Below are 20,593 nucleotides of genomic sequence, written 5' to 3'. Positions count from 1 at the left end.
CCCTGATATTTCTTCTTCAGTTGCTTTTTCTGTTTAAACAAATGTCAATACAGCCCAGGAGCAGATTAACTACATAACCTTGAGAGTCACAGAGAAGCACTCCTACCCCAGGCATAAGAATACTTTAATAGTTGATTGATAACTGCAGCCAATTAATCCTATGTTAGTCAATTGAGAACTAGGAGGTATAGTTAAAAGCAGAAATAGGAACTGCTAAATCAAACATATTTTAACCAAATGCAAACCCTGCCTGAACAGGAAGCTTTTTTAAAGCAGCAGTGCAGAGAAAGACCATGATTTCACTGGCTGAATTCAATGGTATAACTGGCAGTCAGGGACTCCTCTGCATCAACTCTTGTCAGACCAAAGCCACAGCTTAGCACACTGAACTCGACAGCAAGAAGGAAGCTCTTGCAAAGAAGCGCAGCCCTGGGTAAATGCCCTGCATCTGGAAAAATCTGTGTCTCTGAAGCCAGCCCCATCACTTCAGCAACCACGCTTAGGGGGAAGTTGTTTTGGCTCCCCTGTGAATAGCAGGCAAATAACAGGTGCATTCCAGGATGGCTGTGAGTTAAGTTTCTACAAGGACTACAAACAACAGATAAAGATACTTTACCTTTAAGGTGCCGACGATGCCACCCACTAGCAAATATAAAGGTATGAGGGGCTGTATAGGGCAGTCCTCCAAAAATTTCATTCCTACGTAGGGCAAACAGAAGATGATTGAGAGAAATACATTCAAGAGCACAAAGCCTGGTTCTGAAAATGAGTGGAACACCTTCAAAAGCCAAAATGTTAAACGTGCAAACCATATGCTTGTGGGATCTGCTCAGCCTCAACAGTCACCTGATCCCCAGGATGCTCAGTGGATTGACACTGCAGAACTCACTCTCACAGCGGAGTGGCGATAAATACTCCCGCGGACAGGGCAGGGACCAGGTGTCAGTGCACCTTTTTTCTGGGTATTAACTGGCTATGGGTTGCACTCTGCTTTTCTGAATAGCCAGTGTATGAGAACTCAAGTTTTCAAGGATTCAGAATTCAAAGGATCCCTTTAAATATACAGTTTTCTTGATATGCTTAAAATAAGATTTAATTTATGAGTCACATTTCCAAAATGTGACTCTGTGAATGAGGTTCTCATCTACTCTGTTTCCAGGGACCAGGTGGCAGGGAGGAGCCGCTCTTCCTCCTTGTGTAGCGAGCCCTCTGCTGTGTTAGTCACAGTCACCATATGATCACCATTGACCATGTCACTCACTGGACCCCACGCTGGGAAACACGCGTGTGCTCACATATCCTTAGCTACCAGATACAGAGTACTACCAAGCCAGCCTGCCCAGATGCCTACCCTTTCTTAACGGTAATTTTTCTCCCCAAAGCAATGCTCTGTCTACTTTTCTCAGGTCTTTGTTCTCTAGACCTATTATTAACCAATGATATAATGTGTCTATTTAAAATATAAAGAAGAAATGCCCATTTCCCTCAGGGACCAGTCTGGCTCAAATGACCAAGCTCCAGATGAATTCTAACAGACACCTTTGCTATGGGAGACACTGACTGCCCAGCATGTGCTCCCCCCCCCACATTGCCCATCTCCCTTGTTGAGTCGCAAGGCAGTGTGACCAGTTCTGACCAGTGGGCTGTGGGACACTTTGGGGCCAAAGCATGTGTTTATTTTTTTTGAGACAGAGTCTTGCTCTGTTGCCCAGGCTGGAGTGCAGTAGCATGATTCAGTTGCAACTCACTGCAGCCTCAACCTCCCAGGCTCAAGCGATTCTCCCACCTCAGCTTCTGAGTATCTAGGATCACAGGGATGTGCCACTATGCACAGCTAATTCTTTTTTCCTTGTAGAGAAGGGGGCTCGCTATGTTGCCCAGGTTGTTCTCAAACTCCTGGGCTCAAGTGATCCTCCTGCCTGGGCCTCCCAAAGTGTGGGATTACAGGCATGAGCCATTGTGCCCAGCCCAGGCCAAAGCATTTAAAAACTGATACATGATTCGTTGTTTGCTTCCTCTGCTTTGACCACCTGGAAGCCATGGGTGGAGATGGATTGTTCTCAAGATTGAAGCAGCTTGGAATATTATGTCATCACATTGCCTGGGAAGTCCCCATGCCCACTGACCCATGATGGAATTTGCATAAGCAAGAAATAAACCCTTATAGTGTTAAACCACTGGGATTCCAGGGTTAATTTGTGACTGCAGCACAGTTAAGTTACCCTGGCTAATACATTTGTCAACAGATTCCAAGAAAGGGAATTCTTACTGTAGAACCAAAGCCTCCTGTTTAAATGACATTTAGACTTTTAGCTTTGATTTGACATTTTATTCCCTATAAATGCCTGATACTTAAGCAGAGGGAGTAAACTGTTTTTCTATGACTACACCATATTCCACTGAAATGAACAAAATTCTCTAGGTATACAGAGAGCTATAAATTCAGAGCCCAAACAGAATTTAGTCATATATACACATTGATCCAATCATCAACCTATGGAGGCTTGTCTTTTAGTTATCTCTGATGTGTAGCCGAATTTGTTATTAAATGGAAATACTTTCCAAGTCTCAACACAGCCTTTTCACACAAAGACCTTTAAGTACTTGGTGCCAAATTTGTTGGACATGGACCGCCTTTCAATTCAAAAGCCAGCTGTGAAATGAACACTGAGTAATGGCTTAGATATCTGCTCATTCCCAGTGAATAAAAACAGCTGCTGTTCACAGGAGAGTCAATCAGTGCACAGATGGCTTAAAACGATCCTAATAAATTTAATAAAAGCCGTCTTTCCCCCTTGGTTCTCACGTACTGCTTAGGACCTACCTAAACTCTAGATTTTCTTTCTTGTCTGATCTGCAGTATCGCGATTATTCTTTTTGGCTTTAGGTCTCTCCCTAGTTCAGTTGATAACAACTACCAGATGTAGTGATTTTTAAAATATTTGTTATTGTGATAAAATATCTCAACAAAAATTGCCATTTTAATCATTTTTAAGTGTATAATTCATCGGCATAATTACATGCATCATCTTGTGCAACTATCCCCACTATCTATTTCCAAAATGTTTTCATCACCCCAAACACAAACTCTATAACCAATATTGCTCTAGAAGCAACAAGACCTCCAAAACCCTCTTTCTGCAGTGGATGTGGTGATTTTAATATAATATCCGTGGGAATTGGCTTGTGAGGTCTTTTCTCTTTTATGCAGCCTTGTTGGTGGATGAATTGTTGCAGTTAAGTTCATTTGAAAGGTAACTGGCTGGGTGCGGTGGCTCATGCCTGTAATCCCAGCGCTTTGGGAGGCCGAGGTGGGCAGATCATTTGAGATCAGGAGTTCAAGACCACCCTGGCCAACGTGGTGAATCCCTGTCTCTACTAAAAATACATAAATTAGCCAGGCGTGATGGCGGGCGCCTGTAATCCCAGCTACTTGGGAGGCTGAGGCACAAGAATCGCTTGAGCCGGGTAGGCAGAGGTTGCAGTGAGCCGAGATCGTTCCACTGCACGCCAGCCTGGGTGACAGAGTGAGACCCTGTCTCAAAAGAAAAGAAAAAGAAAGATAACTAACCCGAGGGTCTAAAGGCTAGGGTTCTCTTCCCTTACAGATTTTGCATAGAATGCCCTCTGGAGAGTATTCCTGACTTCCTAAGCTGGGTACGCCTAACATCTGTGAACTCTTGTTGGAAGAACAGAGCCGCATGATAAATGTTAATTTTTGAATTGCACTGTAATAATCACAGCACCAGGGCCTACTGAAGTGACTGAACTGTTCACTCTTACACTAAATGGCCCCAGACTGCTTGGCTGTTTTAGTTCTCTGCAAACCTTAAAATCTTATCTTCTTTTTTATTTCCTGTCAGGCTGTTAGCTTTCATGTCTTACAGATCTAAGGATACTGTTTTTGTTTCCATTTTTAGTATTGTGGCTTCAGCAGGAGTGGCAGGGTGAAACTTACATAACAAAATAAACCATTTTAAAGTAAATAATTCAGTGGCATTTAGTGGATTCACAATGTTGTGCAACTACCACCTCCATCTAGTTCAAAAACATTTTCATCACCTCGGAAGGAAGGCTCCTACCCATTAAGCAATTAGGGTACTGGGTGTTTCGTCGTTGTTTTGCAACAACTGCTCCAATATGCTGTGAGCTTGGACCTAGAACACTGGGCCTGCTGAGCTTCTTTTCTGTTTTGTTTTTTGGTTTTTGTGTTTTTTGGAGACAGGGTCTCACTCTTGTTGGAGTTGGCTGGAGGTACAGTGGCACGATCATTCCACCTCAATCTCCCGAGTAGCTGGGGCTACAGGCGCACGCCACCACACCCAGCTAATTTTTAAGTCAAGACTTGAATGTTTTTGGTAGAAACAAGGTCTCACTATGTTGCCCAGGCTAGTCTCAAATGCCTGGGCTCAAGCATTCGGCCCGCCTCAGCCCCATAAGTGCTGGGATTATAGGCGTGAGCCACTGTGCCAGGCCATGCTGGGCTTCTAGGTAAATAGGGGTAGCTAGGTCCTGTACGCAGGCCTCAGGGGCTCCCATTAGCAGTGTTCAGGAGCATGAGATTAATTTCACTGACACGTGATAACAATTCTTAGCTACTCAAGGAGCTTCCCCCATCCTGCCCCTCCCCTGACCTCTGCTAGACATCACACTTCTGAATTATGAGGTTGTTTAATATACGTGATTTATGGAAATATTTATTCATTCATTCAGCAAAAAAATGTATACAGTACCCATACGTCACCTAGCGCCAGGTGCATTTTTTGTATTGCTCGCCTCCTGCTTCCACAAGGGAACATAGGAACTGGGAAAGGACTTTGGGAAACCTCTAGCCCAGTCACTCCCAAACTTGGGCTAGAGGGATCAGAATCATCTGGGGACAGATTTCTAAAAGAGGGTATCTGTTCCCACCCACATATACTGCACTGATATCTCCCAGCGTGGGGCCCAGGAATGTGTGTTTTTTAAATCTTCACCAAGTCATTCTGAGATGGCACATAGGTGTCTAGGAATCATCGGGCTGGCCAGTTCTTCTTAAACACATATTTAATGTTTAGAGATTACACACCTTGGGTCCATGCCCCAACCTGGCTGACCTGTGGTGTCCAGCAGCTCGGCGGGCAGCTTACCTATGAAGGCCATGGACAGAGGTAGAGCCAGGAAAGCGCAGAGCACAAAAACGAAGCAGGCTGCAAGGAGAAGAAGGGGCAGGCACTGGGTTAGAAACACACAGACCCTTGCATTTCCTCTTTACTGCAGTTTCTTAAGCATCCTGTGAAACCTAACTTTCTCTCCAGAGGCAAGTCAGCAGACAGGAGGAGAAGGTCGCAGCTTGCCTGGGGCTCCCACACAGTGGATGCAAGCCAAGACTTGCATTTCTCAGAGAGCTGAACATCTCTTGTGATCACTCTGCTGATGCCAAGGCCCAGATTTCCTGCAGGACCTCTCCAAGTCTGACAGCTTATAGAAAAGGAGTTTATAAACTGCCACTGTGCCTGTGCCAGGACGCCAGAAGCTGCCGGCATCCACTGAGCCGGGCAGGATTCACCCTGTGCTTCCTGGGCTCCTGTACCCAGGGCAGATGGTTCTTCTCTTCCCTGGATAAAATTCACTGACAACTCACTTTATCACTTTAAGTATTTGCTTCACAAAATCTTTTTCCCTTTCCATTCATTTGGTTATATATTCCATAGCCCATGACATTAGGTGGGCTCCTAAAACTTCTTGCTGACACACAGTATAATAGAGCTTTGAACTGACTTTGGGTTTTTCTTTCTGTTAATGCCACCAATTCAACTTTTAGACATTGGGAAAGAACAAAGGAATGGGGGCTACACAGGCTTGGGTCCAAATCCTGGCCCTATCACTCACTGGCCATGTGGCTTTGGGTAAATTCCTTGACATCCTGAAACCATTTTCCTCTTCTGTAAAAGGTGGTGACAGATATATGCATGAGGACCTCAGTGTATGGGGCAACTTTTATGATTAGGCAATTACTTCACCACTTTGCTTCTTGGTTTTCTCATCTGTTCAACGGACTGCAGATATAAGTTTTGCTTGGCCAGTAATTTTTTTTTTGAAAGTGTGAATCTGAATGCTTCTTGAGTAGGCCTGCCCCCCAGTTCCCACTGTCAGAGTCTTGACAGTATCACACATCTGTGTTTTCTGCTGAGTCCCGTTGTCATGCTGAGAGCTGACAGAGGATCTCTGAGTGAACGTCATGGTAGCTTCTGCAGCATCTGCTCCTTCCTCTCTAGGTCATCACCTCAATTATTTTCAGGTACCACCACCTCCCTACCTCCCCATTCTCCTGTGCCATTTATGTGCTCTAGCAGAAGCTGACCCCACCCTGGCCATGGAAAAGGGCATTAAGTTTCACCCTCAATTAACCAGAAGAGCCCCACTTACCAGATATGTTATTAGTAGGTGGGCTCATGACTTATATTGGGAAATTTACTGAGAGTCAGGAAAAAGCATTCTCACTCTGCTGACAAAACTTCCGGAAACAAGGTTTCTCCCTTCCTGGCCACTGGTGAGGAATTGAATCACTCCAGGGGTGGCTGGTAGCCTTCCTGCCACCATGAGGGGAAGCCAGCCTGCGAATGAGACCAATGCCAAGAGGCAAGAGGAGAGGTGAAAAGAAACTGGGTTCTCAGTGACATTCGTCACCCATGGAATCATACTACCCTTGATGCTAAACTACTTCTGGACTTGTCATGTATAGGAGCCAATAAATCCCCTTTATTACTTTAGCCAGCTTGAGTTGGGTTTTCTATACTATACAGCGTCCACTGTACCTGGCTTCATCTGCAAGGTCCTTTGCGGTTCTGAATTGTCAAAGATCTAGGATTCATCTGGGAATCTGTCTTCTCTAGAGAAGAGATCTAAGGCTGCAAGTGCCTCCAGCTGGGAGCCTCATGTGCACACCACCAAACGCCAGCTCTGATCTTGCTACCCACAGCAGGTAGGGTGCACAGGGCAGGGTCTGCCCCTCTCTCAAAGAGACCCCAGAAGTTGCCCTCCATGCCCATCCTGACCTTCACCTCCAGGACATGTTGATGCGGGCAGGCACGCAGAGTGATTTGCCCCAATTTCACTCCTCCCCTCAAAACATCCCTGAGTTGGATACAATGCTATCACCAGAGCCAGCTTCACAGGCATGCAACTTAACGGCCCCATGCTTAGGAGGACCCAGCATCTGGTTTGACGCTCTTCTGTTGCCATCTTGAAATTCTCAATAAATTTCTCTCGAAATCGTGTATTGTAAGTGAAGTTGGACAGGACAGTGAGGCATACGTGTGAGCAGAGGGAGCCTGTGAAATGCTCGCGTCTGCTGCTCTTCACCGCCAATATTCACATTTACTCTGTGAGACTCGGAGCCAATACGAGGGAAGCGTGTTGTGTCTTCAACCAAGTAAGCAGGGGGCTGACAGTCCTGAGAAGATATACTTTCATTTGAACCAGAACTTGCTTCAGATGCAGACAGAAGGCAATGATGTTCTAAGAAACAGGAACAACCAAGGAACCCCACCAACCCCTTTCTGACCCCTAAATTAGTCTACTTTTTCCTCTCAGACCTTCCTCACCCATCTGTGAGCAGAAGGTGGAGAATGGGGACAGAATGCGCCCATATCAAGAAGCAAATGAAGACTTGTTAGTTTTGTACAATGTTTCCAATGTTCCAGTAAAAACAAAATACGTATAAGAGCGATGAAACACAAGTTGTGTCACTTCAGTGACTCAACATATGAGTTAAATGCTCTTACAGTTGCATTTAAACCTGGCATTACACAAAATTAAGATGAATGATAAAATATATACTAATAATTACACATTTTGATTTCCCCCTACTTAAAAATGACATTAAATAGCAAATTAAAAGGCCAAAAGAGAGACTGCAAAAGAAAGGAAAAAGCTTTTTATATTTTAGTCCCTTGAACAGTGCTTCTTTCCTGCTTTTTGAACAAGGTACTTTGCATTTTTGTTTTGCTCTGAGGCCCTGCTGGTCACGGGTGACACAGTGCTGCTGGCAGGTGTGGTGAATTAGAGAGAATTTCAGTTAATCTACTCTAGCCACATCTGTTTTAATTTTCAACTTAGAGTGGGGGTCAAGGAAGAAATTTCTTGCTGGCAAAGGACAGACAGTCAAGGGGTTGCTGAATCCCATTCTGTATTTCTGACCTTGGAGCTTGTTATAAGGATGATAAAAAGTGATTGGGATTCCAGAAAATCCTTCCCTGTGCTGCAAGCTTAAGGCAGATAGTGCCACCTGGCCACATATATAATCCAGGCAGTGAGTGATACAAAGAAATGGAGCAGTCCCCAAGAAGGCACCTGTCACCCAAGCTCCCTACTGAAGCGTGGCAGAATATGCCACCCCAAACTATGCAGCTGTGGCATAAAGGCTATTTGGAGCTAAAGGCACTTAAAAAATAGCAGATGGAAGAAAGGTGCCCTGACCCTCCCCTTTTCCTTCTTAAAAGTGGGAAATAAAAGCCCCACATAGAGGATATCCTCCCTATACCAGAGAAAAGCACCATTCTTATCATCAAGGATGGGACATTGAGACCACAAGAATTCTGTACAAACAGATCTTGTCAAAATCATTCTTATCTTCCCTTAGCCTCCCCACATAGTTTGGTTCCTTTCCTGCAATTACCTCTCTTTGTTCAGCCAAGTATAAAAGCATTTGGGTTTTGCTATTTCTTTGGGTTTCCACTTCTTATAAAGGCTCTTGTGTCACGTAAAACTTGCACTAAATTAGTGTGCTTTTCTCCTGTTAATCTGTCTTATGTGAGTTTAATTCTCAGGCCCAGTTGAAAAGCCCTAAGAGTGGAGAAGCAAAACGTTACCTCCCCTTCACTACCTCCCAGCAGGGCTGAGAGAGATGGCCAGGGCCAGAACATTCTTAATGACCACCTAGAGGAGGCTGTAAAGACTCACCACCTGCAGCCAGGCCACCTGAGACACAGCCCACTCCGCTCCTCACCACCTGCAGCATGGACTGCAGGCCTCTTAACCTCTGAGGTTTCAATGTCCTCATTGCAAACATGGGCATGATTACAAGACTTTCCTAACAGACTTACCAAAATTATCAAATGTCATAATCCGCATAATCTGTGTAGGGCACTAAACGCAGGGTCTGCCACATAATAAACACTGATAAATGCTGGCCATTATCATTACTATTATTATTTTCCATTCCTGAGGGAAGGAGACCCAGGCTTCCCCTTTATTTCAGCCCCTACTTTGGAATCAAATGAAGAATCGAGAAAACAACAGGTAAGGTATACACTGTGGTTCTCATGGTCTCTGAACAGAGATGAGACTGTTCTACACCTTAACTCCCATGTGGATGCAGTCTTACTCCCTGGCCCTGTTCTCAGGCTGCACCCTGGCTTCATCCAGTGAGTTCACTTCTCTAGATCACCACTCGAGGTCTAAAGAGGCTCACTCCTGTTCGAGGTCTAAAGAGGCTCACTCTTGCTCGAGGTCTAATGAGGCTCACTCTTACTCGAGGTCTAATGAGGCTCACTCTTGCTCGAGGTCTAATGAGGCTCACTCTTGCTCGAGGTCTAATGAGGCTCACTCTTGCTCGAGGTCTAATGAGGCTCACTCTTGCTCGAGGTCTAATGAGGCTCACTCTTGCTCGAGGTCTAATGAGGCTCACTCTTGCTCGAGGTCTAATGAGGCTCACTCTTGCTCGAGGTCTAATGAGGCTCACTCTTGCTCAAGGTCTAATGAAGTTCACTCTTGCTCAAAGTCTAATGAAGTTCACTCTTGCTTGAGGTCTAGGTCTAAAGAGGCTCACTCTTGCTCGAGGTCTAATGAGGCTCACTCTTACTCAAGATCTAAAGAGGCTCACTCTTACTCAAGGTCTAAAGAGGCTCACTGTTGCTCAAGGTCTAATGAGGCTCACTCTTATCAAGGTCTAAAGAGGCTCACTCTTGCTCAAGGTCTAATGAGGCTCACTCTTATCAAGGTCTAAAGAGGCTCACTCTTGCTCAAGGTCTAAAGAGGCTCACTCTTATCAAGGTCTAAAGAGGCTCACTCTTACTCAAGGTCTAAAGAGGCTCACTCTTGCTCAAGGTCTAATGAGGCTCACTCTTATCAAGGTCTAAAGAGGTTCACTCTTGCTCGAGGTCTAATGAGGCTCACTCTTGCTCGAGGTCTAATGAAGTTCACTCTTGCTCAAAGTCTAATGAAGTTCACTCTTGCCTGAGGTCTAGGTCTAAAGAGGCTCACTCTTGCTCGAGGTCTAGGTCTAAAGAAGCTCACTCTTGCTCAAGGTCTAGGTCTAACGAGGCTCACTCTTGCTCAAGGTCTAATGAGGCTCACTCTTGTTCGAGGTCTAGGTATAAAGAGGCTCACTCTTGCTCGAGGTCTAGGTCTAAAGAGGCTCACTCTTGCTCAAGGTCTAGCTCTAAAGAGGCTCACTCTTGCTCGAGGTCTAGGTCTAATGAGGCTCACTCTTGCTCAAGGTCTAATGAGACTCACTCTTGCTTGAGGTCTAGGGCTAAAGAGGCTCACTCTTGCTCGAAGTCTAATGAGGCTCACTTTTGCTCACTGCACCTCAGAGCCATGACTCTCAGGGTCTCAATGGCCGCTCTAGATCTCACAAACCAGGATCAGACAAATGGCACCTGGGAATCTGCATTTAAAAGCAACTCCCACCCTGTCATGGTTGCTCACACCTGTCTGGCATTTTCGAAGGCTGAGGCAGGTGGATCTCTTGAGACCAGAAGTTTCAAACCCACCTGGGCAGCATTACAAAACCTTGTCTCTACAAAAAATACAAAAATTAGCCAGGTGTGGTGGTGCGCCTGTGGTCCTAGCTACTGGGGAGGCTGGCTGAGATGGAAGGATCGCCTGAACCCAGGAGTTCAAGTCTGTAGTGAACCATGATCCCACCTCTGCACTCCAGCCTGGGCAACAATGCAAGACCCCATCTAAATAAAATAAAATAAAATAAAAGCAACTCCCAGGTGATCGTGAAGTAGCCTGTTTCTGTAAGCTGGCTAGAGAATCTTCAGGGGCTTCCTAGAGTCGTCTGCTCAACGTGGTGTGAGGTGCTGGGGTTGGGCTAGGTTGTAGGATCCACTGGGATGGAAGTCATCAGCAGTTACCGGCATGAGGCCTTCTTTACCCCTCGGTCCTAATAAGGACACCCAAGCCACCATCAGGAATCGGGGAGCCCCACTCTCGCCTGATCTCCCTGCCTCCTGGGGCATCTGGTTACCCATCCTCAGTCTTTGGAGCTCTCTGGAACAGAGGCTGAGCTTTCGGGTGATGCCGCTGTTGCGATGGCAGTGGCTTGACAGCAGTGACCACCACTAGTTAATACTGTACTGCCTCTGGTCTACTGAGCACCAATTCCAGTGCAACTCAGAGTGCTACATTCTGGCTTCTGATACCATGAGAGTCTCCATCTAGAAAGTCAGTTTGAAAGAGCTGAGTGAAAAAAAAAAACTCAACTTAAGGGTCCCAAAGGAGAAAATAATTCAAAATTAGAGCAATAGTGGGAGGATATTAGAATGAAAACGCTGGAGTCAAGTCATTATTTATGCCAAGAACACAGATAAGCTGATTCCTGATTTACTGAAGGTTGGGAAAAGACAGAACTTTGAGAAGGGTGCCCTCCTCAGGGTGGCTTTTGGGTTGCTGGCTCCAGATCCTCACTCCCCTCTTGCAGTGCATTTCAGGGTGGGCTGCTCTCACGACTGTTGACTGCTGCTGCCCATGATTGTTGGAGGGAGCGGCATGGTAGCAGGTGTTAAAGATACGCTGCCATCCAGTTATCAGTCAAAATAGGAAGCTGGGAGAATTCAATGCATTTTTAAATGGGTAATCTTGGTAGGAAAAGTGGGTAGCTTTTCATCTGTTCTCAAGGATCTCCAGAGTCTGTTTCCTATGAATAGCAAGTATTAATGTATCCCCAGATCTTTTGCTTAGACAGTTTAGTGCAGAAACTGAGACCAGGACCCAGCAGTTTTTCTCTGCAACACCACCCTTCGGGGTTCCACTGAGCTATCAAACACCTAGAAGGCAACTGGCAAAGAGCGCAGGAAGAGAAACTCCAACTAAACTCCTCTTTCCAAACTGCCCGCTCCACCTCCCTGTATCCGTAATAGTGCCCAAATCCCAGTCACCCAGACCACTTCTGCCCTCTCCTGGTATGTTCAGTCATTCTGTCTCTGCCTCATGTTTCCACCCACTCCTCTTCTCCAGCCCTGCACCAGCACCCTGCATTGCCACAGCCACCCGCTAATCCCCAGTGGTCACAGCTAATAGCAATTTGCATGAGGGGGTATTTTTATTAGCACTTCATCTACTTTGAACAGAGATGAACTTCTTTATAGATATTCAGCTATTCATTCTTGCATTTGACTAAGGTTTGGGTAGATGCAAAGTGAGCATGAGAAGCCTTGGCAATGAGGACTTCATGACCTCTTAAGGGAGATGAGATGTGCACCCAAGGGACAGTACAAATCAGTGTGTGGAATGGACCAGCAGGGGCAGTGCATGAAGCAGTGAGGAAGCCTGGAGGAGGAAAGAGTCCCCAGGAAATCAAGGAAGGCCTCAAGGAGAAGGTGATATTGGTACTGGGTGTTGATGGATGGGTAGGATTTTTGACGGACTGAGTTATGGGAAGATGGCTTTTCAGTCAAAGGAAAAAAACCCAGAGGAAACAAAAGATTTGAGAGACAGAGACACTCAGAGTGGTTTGGGGGAGTGGCAAATCATGAAATGGAACTGAGCGTCCATCATCCATCAAAACAGAGAGAGATCAGATGGAAACTGGATATTGAGAAGAGAGGGCGTTTCTGTTTTGCATATGGTTATGTGGATTTTATTAGGAAGATAAAGAGAGTTGTAGGGTTTGGAATTGGAAAGCGGCATAATCAAAGCTGAACCTTTGGAGAAAATGGGGACTAAAGGGGGTGGCTCTGGGGGTGAAGAGACCAGCGAAGTGGCTGTTGTATAACTCAGCCTGGAGAGCAACTGTGAGGCTCTGGCAGGGCCTTGAGCACCCACTAGGTGTGGGAATGAAGGGAAGAAGGGAGAAAAGAATGACTGAAGTGCTGTGCTTGGGTGACAAGCATGGTGGAGGCACTGAGAGAAATGTGAGGGACAGAAAGAGGAGGGGCTTTAGCAAAAGGATGTATTTGGTTCAGAATTCACTGCATTTAATGTGCCAGGGGAATGAACTGGAGTATGGGTTTCTAAAACCACCTCCACTGCCTGCTTTTGAGATTTTTCAGCTGTTCACATAACAGGACGAGTTAGTAAGAAATATCGGACACTTCCGCAATACTGATGCTGCCATCTCCTTCTCTAATCCCTGAAAACAGAGGGCAACCTTGTGTTTCTTGAAGCCCACGAAGAGTAATTCTGTGGGATTGTCCCAATAAAAAGGGATGCAGGGAAGTTCCCCAAAGAGGAGGAGCAATGAAGAGGGGGCTGCTGAGGGTGGAACCTGGGGTTGGTGGCCCCTTCCTTGCAATATTCAAAAGGAATTGCTACTAGAAGCACCTAGGGAGGCGGCACCAGGTCCCCAGGCTCGTAAAGACCCCGACATCTCAAGCTTGGCACCGGTGCTGGGCTGATAGCAAGGACAGAGCGTGCTGCTGTGTGGTTTGTGCAGAGAAGAGAGGGCCTGTGTGAGGCTCCGGGGCTGAGTGAAGGTTGGAAATCCTCTCGCTTGGAAGAGGGGTGCACTTTTCTTCCGACAAAAGCACGATCTACTCCTAAACTGTGTCCTGGAAGCTACCACTGCTGGGGGCCACCTTTTAAACATTGCACAAAGGGTCTGTAGAGGAAATAATGGCTCACCACAGAGCAGGAGCACACCCTGCCCCAGACCCCCAAAAGAGGAAAATGTGATTCCTCCTCTCCAACTCCCACACTTGAATTCTTGTGTGACCCACAAAGCCCAGGACTGATTTTCCTGGTACTCTGGCAAGTAGGAGTTCAGAGTCAAATTAATTTTATTTAGAGAGGAAGAAGTTTTAAAGTTTTAAAAGTACCTTAAAAATAAATTAATGTGCTATTTCTCCTGGCCAGTGTTGTAGAATAAAATCTGCCACTGTCTGGTATGTTGAGTTGCGTAAATTTCTCTCATAGCTGGGGGGCTGCAAACACCACCTAGAGTCACGATTCCTTCATCCAGGCCTGAGCAGAAGGTCTTTCTCCTGGTGTCCCCCTTGAACATGGACTTTGCTGGGCCCTTCTCTGCTGTTGTCTCTAAGTGGAGTTGAAGGGGACTTCCCAGGACCCCCTGACAGGTGCAATGACCTGGATTCACTGCACTTGTCTGTTTAATTGAGTTATCCTGTGAGGGCTGGAGGCCGCTGCCCACGCTGCACACATATTCATCAAGATTTCACTGCTGCCCGGGAATGGAAGTGATCCTCCAGGGTGGCAGCAGGCCGCAGGGAAGCAAACGTCCCGCAGTAGAGAGCTTGACAGAGAGAGTGCCAGATGGTGGGGCTGAGAGCCAGGGCTGCACAGTGGCCCAGGAGAGCTCCAGAAAGCTCCCGCAGGTGGCTTGCTGGGGTCTGAGAGCATGGAGACCACCCTGCTCCCTGGATGAACGACCAGATAAACAAGCCATTCCTTTGAGGCCGCCACCACTTAGCAGACTCCACATGTGGATAGGGACAGCACCAACCAATCTAAGGGGGATATCTGGAGATTGTTCTTAAAGCATAAGATAAAGTAAAAATAAAACTTTAATTTTCTTTTTTTCTTTTTTGGGGACGGAGTCTCACTCTGTCACCAGGCTGGAGTGTGCAGTGGCACGATCTCGGATCACTGCAACCTTCACCTCCCGGGTTCAAGCGATTCTCCTGTCCCAGCCTCCTGAATAGCTGGGACTACAGGCGCACGCCAATACACCCAGCTAATTTTTTTTTGTATTTTTACTAGAGACAGGGTTTCATCATGTTGCAGGATGGTCTCGATCTCTTGACATCGTGATCTGCCCGCCTTGGTCTCCCAAAGTGTTGGGATTACAGGCATGAGCCACTGCACCCGGCCAAAACTTTTATTTTCTAATTACATAAGTATGTAGCTTTATAGGAAATGTGGAAAATGTAGAAAACCAGACAGAAGAAAAATTAGAAGCCACTTGAAAGGAAAACACTCTGGTACATGCATTTGCATCTATGTACTATTTTATCAGGTCTGGGATCAGGCCAAGGAGGCCAATTTTTCCCAGCCTAAATTCTAAAAGACATATTAATTATGAAAATTCTTAAACATTCATACAAATACAGAGAGTAATAGAGCAAACATTCAGATACTTGCCACTCAGGTTTCCATCTACATGCTTTTTAAGTTTTTAAATTTTTTAGTTGGAAATAATCCCAGTTTGCATTTCCTGGGGATAGGGATATTCTCTTATTAATATAGTACCTTAGTACAGTCGCAGCTTCTTAAATTTACATTGACACAATGTTTACTTTGCCATCCATATTCCAATGTTCATGACCTAATAAAGCCCTTGGCTTCAATCTAGGGTGAAGTACTGCATTCTGTTGTCATATCTCCTTTGTGTGCTATGGTTTGAATGTGTCCCCCAAAGTTCATGTATTGGAAACTCAATCCCCAATGCAAAAGTGTTGGGAAGTGGAGCCTAAATGAGAAGTGATCAGGCCCTAGGAGCAGAGTAAGTGTGTCCATGTCATCATTGGAGTGGGTTCATTATAAAAGGGGGAGTTCAGCCCTTTTTCTCTCACCCACATGATGGAAGCCCCACGGGGAAAACAGAAACTGCTATATTTAGGAAACCTAAAATGTTTTTGTCTGGCTGGATTTTCCAGAGTGAGAAGGGAAGGAGTGATTCAAGAGGTAAACAGGGACCCAATCACAAAGGGTTTTGCAAGAGAGCAGAAGCTTCTGTTTCATTCTGCAGGAATGGGGAGTCACTGTGCAGTGAAGGACCTCCTCAGAGGAGGTGCTGCGGGGATGGGCAAGAGGCAGTGAGAGCAGTTAGGAGGCCTTGCCATTGTGCTGACTGAAGATGGAGTTATTCATACAACGAGGGCAGAAATCTCAACAATCAAGGAGGCCATCATTAGACCAAGGTTGGCCTAGACCTTGACCTGCAGATTTACAGTGCAGTCAGGAAACATCCCTTTTTCTGGGAAACCCTGAACATGATACTTCCTCTCTTGCCAACCTGCTGTTGCCATCAGCACTTCTGTTGCATAAACAGGTAGGATGTGTGTTGGGGGAGGTGGTGGTGGTTAATTTCCGGAAGATATAGAGCAACAATATAGCTGATGGTGTCTCCTTTCCCTGCCAGCAGTAAACCTATGAGTTTTCATCCTGCCAGAGCAGCAGAGGCCCTGGGCAGAGGCTCCAGCACCACTGTCCCACTTTGGCCCCCACAGCAGTAGGTGTGCTCCAGGGGTGAAAGAGGGGTGGCCCTTAGAGCTGTCCCTGGGAGTAAAATGTCAGGGCTGTGCCTTAGGAGAATGAGGTGGGCACCGGGCCCATTGGCGAATGGAGAAGGCCAGTTGTATCTGGGAGCCGGCGCTTCACTCATTTACCTGCTTAGTCAATCAGTGCCTATTTATTGAGCTCCTACTGTGTGTCAGGCACTGCTGGAGGTGCTGGCATGCAGCAGTGCAGGAAACGTCATGGGAGGAGAGGTGGGAGGTGGACAGTGTGTGCTAGGACATGGTAAGTACAGGTAAGGAAAGGTGTCAGCCCCTTGGCTGCTGACCCCCCACCTTAGTCCACCATTATCCACTGACTGCTGCTTCCGGACATTAGTGCTTGGAGATGAGTTGCTTAAGGCTTCCCACAATGTTCCCTTTATTCACATTTCATCTGTGAAAGACCATACATCTCACCATGATATAAAAGCTTTCATCCCAGGAACCCCCAAGGCCTGGGATCTGATTTTGGGATCACTTTCGGGATATTCCAAACACAAGAGAGACTGGGCCTTCTGAAATATGGTCCAGTCCCTCTGGACACAAAGGCCCCAGCAGGTGATAGTGGGGGAAAGTCCAATTTAGTAAGGGGACAGGTTGAGGTAGGAGTAAGGGAAAGCTACCCAGGTCCAAAGCATCACATTGCCCTGCCACGTTGCCCAGCACAGCTGCCATCACACATTGGTTGTAGCAGTGACTCCATTCACACACATATTTTTCAAACACATATTACACGGAAAACACATACAGTGAACTATGGAAAGCTAGAGGTGAATAGGTAAGGAATGGAAGGAGAAGGCAGCCAACCGAGGGCCGGACACTGTCTTCCCCAGTTCTACCACCCTGGGGCCACCCCAAACCAAGCGCACCACACCCATATGATCCACTCCAGCTTTAGCTCACCGGGTGATCCCAGAGCTCCCAATCCTACAAAACCAGGGCATTTCTCAGAGCTGTGACTCACCATTGCTGGCGATTTTAGAAATGCACTGATGACACGTTTTCTCCAGACCTCCTGGCATTGTTCTTGCTTGCTGACAAAGTTCTGAGGATCAAAAATAATTCATTAGAAAGGATGGTGGAAGGATTTACTCAGCACCAATAACCAACGTGCTCTGTGCATGTCAGTGGTGGCCTGCAGGGTGGTCTCAGTCAGCCTGGGGGGGGCTGGGTGCCAGTGTCAGGTGTGGCCTTGTTAGTGGTTAGCGGGGCTGAGGAAAAGACCCCCTATTCCACAGACAAGGGAACCAAGCTCAGGGAGGTTAAGAGGCTTGCCCAGTGATACCAGCCAGGAAGACTGGCTAGAGAAAGGCCTGGAGGGGGAGATGGTAAGAGCTCTCACTTGCTGAGCAATGGCTGCACCAGGCATTGTGTTAACTCTTTAAATAGGCCATCTCATATTGAATCCCACAACAATCCTATCTGGGAAGTGTTACTGACTGTGTTTTACAGATGGCACCTTAGAGACCCTGAGAGCTTAAGATTCACCCTAAGACCAGAGCTGGCAACTGGCAGAGCCCAAACTTGATCCAGGCATGGATCCAGGTACAGAGCAAGGGGCCCCTCACTTCCTGATGCAGCTGCTGCACTCTCCCAGGGTCCAAGCAGAAGGGGAACCATGGCCTTGACCAGGGCGGCCTGGGTCGAGACCCGAGCGGCCTGGAGCGCCACCCCGGCTCCCCTGTGGACCTGCTGTGGTCTGGGCAAATTGGTTGACACTGAGAGAAAGGACTTTCCTTCCTTGGAAGAAATAGTCAAACACATTTTAAATCCACAGAAAAACTCCAGCTCATCGACAGCAAAGTTTCCTGTCCGGTAAAATGAGGTAGCCCTGTAAAGACATTAGGAGAGGAAGGGAGTCACTTTGTCCCTGAGGCTGGGTGTGCGTAGTTCTACCACTTCCCACCATTTCGGTGCTTGGAAGTAGGGCCTCCATGGCGGCTGGCTGATCCAGGCAGGATCTGGGGCAGACATCCTTACTTCATAGACAAAGTCTCCCCAGGAACCTGTCCAGAGTAGCCGTGGCTCCATTTAAAAGCACGATTTAACAGGGTCCTTTTTTCTCATATTGCAGGGGTTTGCAAACCAGGGGACCACAGCATTTTAGCAGCACTACCTGCAGGCCCTCCTGGGTGAACTAGAGCTTAGGGCAGGGGGAACAGGCTGTGATGAGGAAGATTTGTAGTCTGAGGACAGAGGTGGTCATGATGACAGAAGGAGAGCTTGCCTTGACCAGAGTTGTGGCTCATAGCAGGCGAGTCATTCCACCGCCAGTGTCAGCATGGGCCTGCAGGCAGGAGCCACGCAGCCCGCAGCTTCTCTCTGTGGCTGATCCACTGCTAGCGCACAGGCAGGGTGGTTCGGCTGAGATTCGGGGTTCTCATTGCCCATCACTGTCCTTCTAGGACATGTCATGCTCAAAATCTGGCTTTGTGTCAGCAGAACCTTTACAGCAGGAGGCAGTGTGGCCAGAGATAGTCAGTCCCCAACCAGAGACACATCACCAGCGCCCTGCCAAGGTCTTCCACGTTACCTCATTTAGTTTTCCTAGTTCTTCCAGAGGCAAGTATGCCCCATTTTACAGAGAAAACCAAGATTCAAATCAATTTGTTTGCTCAAAGTCACCCAGCCAGTAAGTGGTAGAACTGGGGTTGAAATGAGGCCTCAGAGACTCTATCTGAAACCTGGACTCTGTACCTTCAAAGCCCACAATCTCTCCACTTTCACCCCAGAGCAAGAATATAAAGGGGAAGAAACCTGAAAAGGAGAGGCTTCCCAAAGTGAGTCAGGGACTAAGCAAGGAGATCATGGTGGTCAGTCCTGTCATGCTTGATCCTATGTAACCAGGCAAAGATTCTTATCCCCATTTTACAGATGAAGAAACTGAGGGTCAGAAAAGTGAAGGACTTGCCCAAGATCACACAGCCAGATTGGAATCCAGGTGTTTTGAGATCTGCCAAACTTGAGGTGCCTACTCTCTGTTAACCAGAATGGACTTTGACAGTCTTGACTGCAGTGAGATGATGGGACACAGACTGGCAGGGCTGAGCACCCAGGGTTTTCTGACCCCCCAAACCCTGGGAATCCCAAATGCAGCGCTTGGGATTCACGCGGTCCCTCTGCTGTTTCTGCCTCCTGACACAGGCTCCCCCGCCCACTCTTCTCCTGGAAGCAACTGTGGAGAATGCACATGAGTCCTTGTCTCCCTGGCACGCAGTAGGTCTTCAGTATGTTTAATGAATAATTCCATTAACTACTATTCAAATGTCTCTTCACAAGGCTCCATTTTCCCCCACAATGTCCTTGCAAAAACTGTGGCTATGGTGTCCTTATACACAGAAAATCCAGGAACACCGCAGCCCTGAGTAAACCACAGCCTCCTTCCGCATCCTTTGACTCTGACATTCTACCGATCAAGGTGAAATGAGACCAGCTCTCTGGCCTAATGGGGTTTGCCAGGTGCACATCCTTTTGTTACACAGCAAGTAGGCCCCAAGCCATGGACAAATGGCTACTGTATGAATTACAGATTTATTGCTGATGTCCACACTTCATCAGGTTGATTGCCACAGGGGTGTCACAGAAGCTAAGCCACTTAAAACCGTGCCTGGAAGAACAACCTTCCTGGACCCAATGATAAGCCCAGTTATCTAAAGGGGCCATGGGCCATCATGGCTCCTAAAGGCCTGGAAGGTCGGCTCCTTTCCTCACCCTTCTTAGGGAACACAGAGGGTGCACTTCACATAACAGGGAGAGTGTGCACTTCACGAACCGCAGCATTTTTCTCCTGGATCACAGAAGGGATAAAACAGAGGGAGGAGACATAGGAGCCATCTCTTTATACTTGCATGGTGGAGTTGCCACTGATTTAGAAAATTCCTTTGAAATGTGTTGAACAGTTTCCATCAGTGCCTACAAACCAAGACATTCCAGTCTTCAAATCCACAGCAGCTTTGCAGAAGCTAACGAGATTTGTCTGTGTCACATTATAACAACACATTTCTATCTTGGGCCATTCCCTGGGGTAAGAGGCACACACGTTAGCCTCCTGTGAATCCTGAAGAACAATGTTTCACCACAAAAAGTAATATAGAGCTGCATATACTTTTTTTTAAATTCAAATATCCTAAATTGGCTGATCCCTTTAG

At 46.9% G+C, this 20,593-nt stretch overlaps 1 protein-coding gene across 5 annotated transcripts in view; it reads right to left on the bottom strand.

Moving 5' to 3' along the window:
• LOC105490759 (transmembrane protein 272) overlaps positions 1–20,593 on the bottom strand; it is a 125,967-nt gene that overhangs the window by 7,979 nt on the left and 97,395 nt on the right. For 4 of the 5 annotated variants that reach the window (XM_024795730.2, XM_071081309.1, XM_071081308.1 and 1 more), the window contains exons 2-4: positions 17,410–17,490; positions 5,130–5,189; positions 617–699 (exon numbers count right to left, since the gene is read on the bottom strand). In XM_024795730.2, coding sequence (XP_024651498.2) covers positions 617–699; positions 5,130–5,189; positions 17,410–17,467 — 201 coding nt within the window. In that variant the 5' untranslated portion in view covers positions 17,468–17,490. Of the gene's footprint in view, positions 1–616; positions 700–5,129; positions 5,190–6,408; positions 6,597–17,409; positions 17,496–20,593 lie in introns of those variants that run through there. The other variant, XM_024795735.2, reaches the window with a different exon arrangement.

This window comes from Macaca nemestrina, chromosome 16 (genome assembly GCF_043159975.1).
Source record: "Macaca nemestrina isolate mMacNem1 chromosome 16, mMacNem.hap1, whole genome shotgun sequence".
Classification (NCBI taxonomy): Eukaryota; Metazoa; Chordata; class Mammalia; order Primates; family Cercopithecidae; genus Macaca; species Macaca nemestrina.
This window is presented reverse-complemented; position numbering and strand designations above follow the sequence as displayed.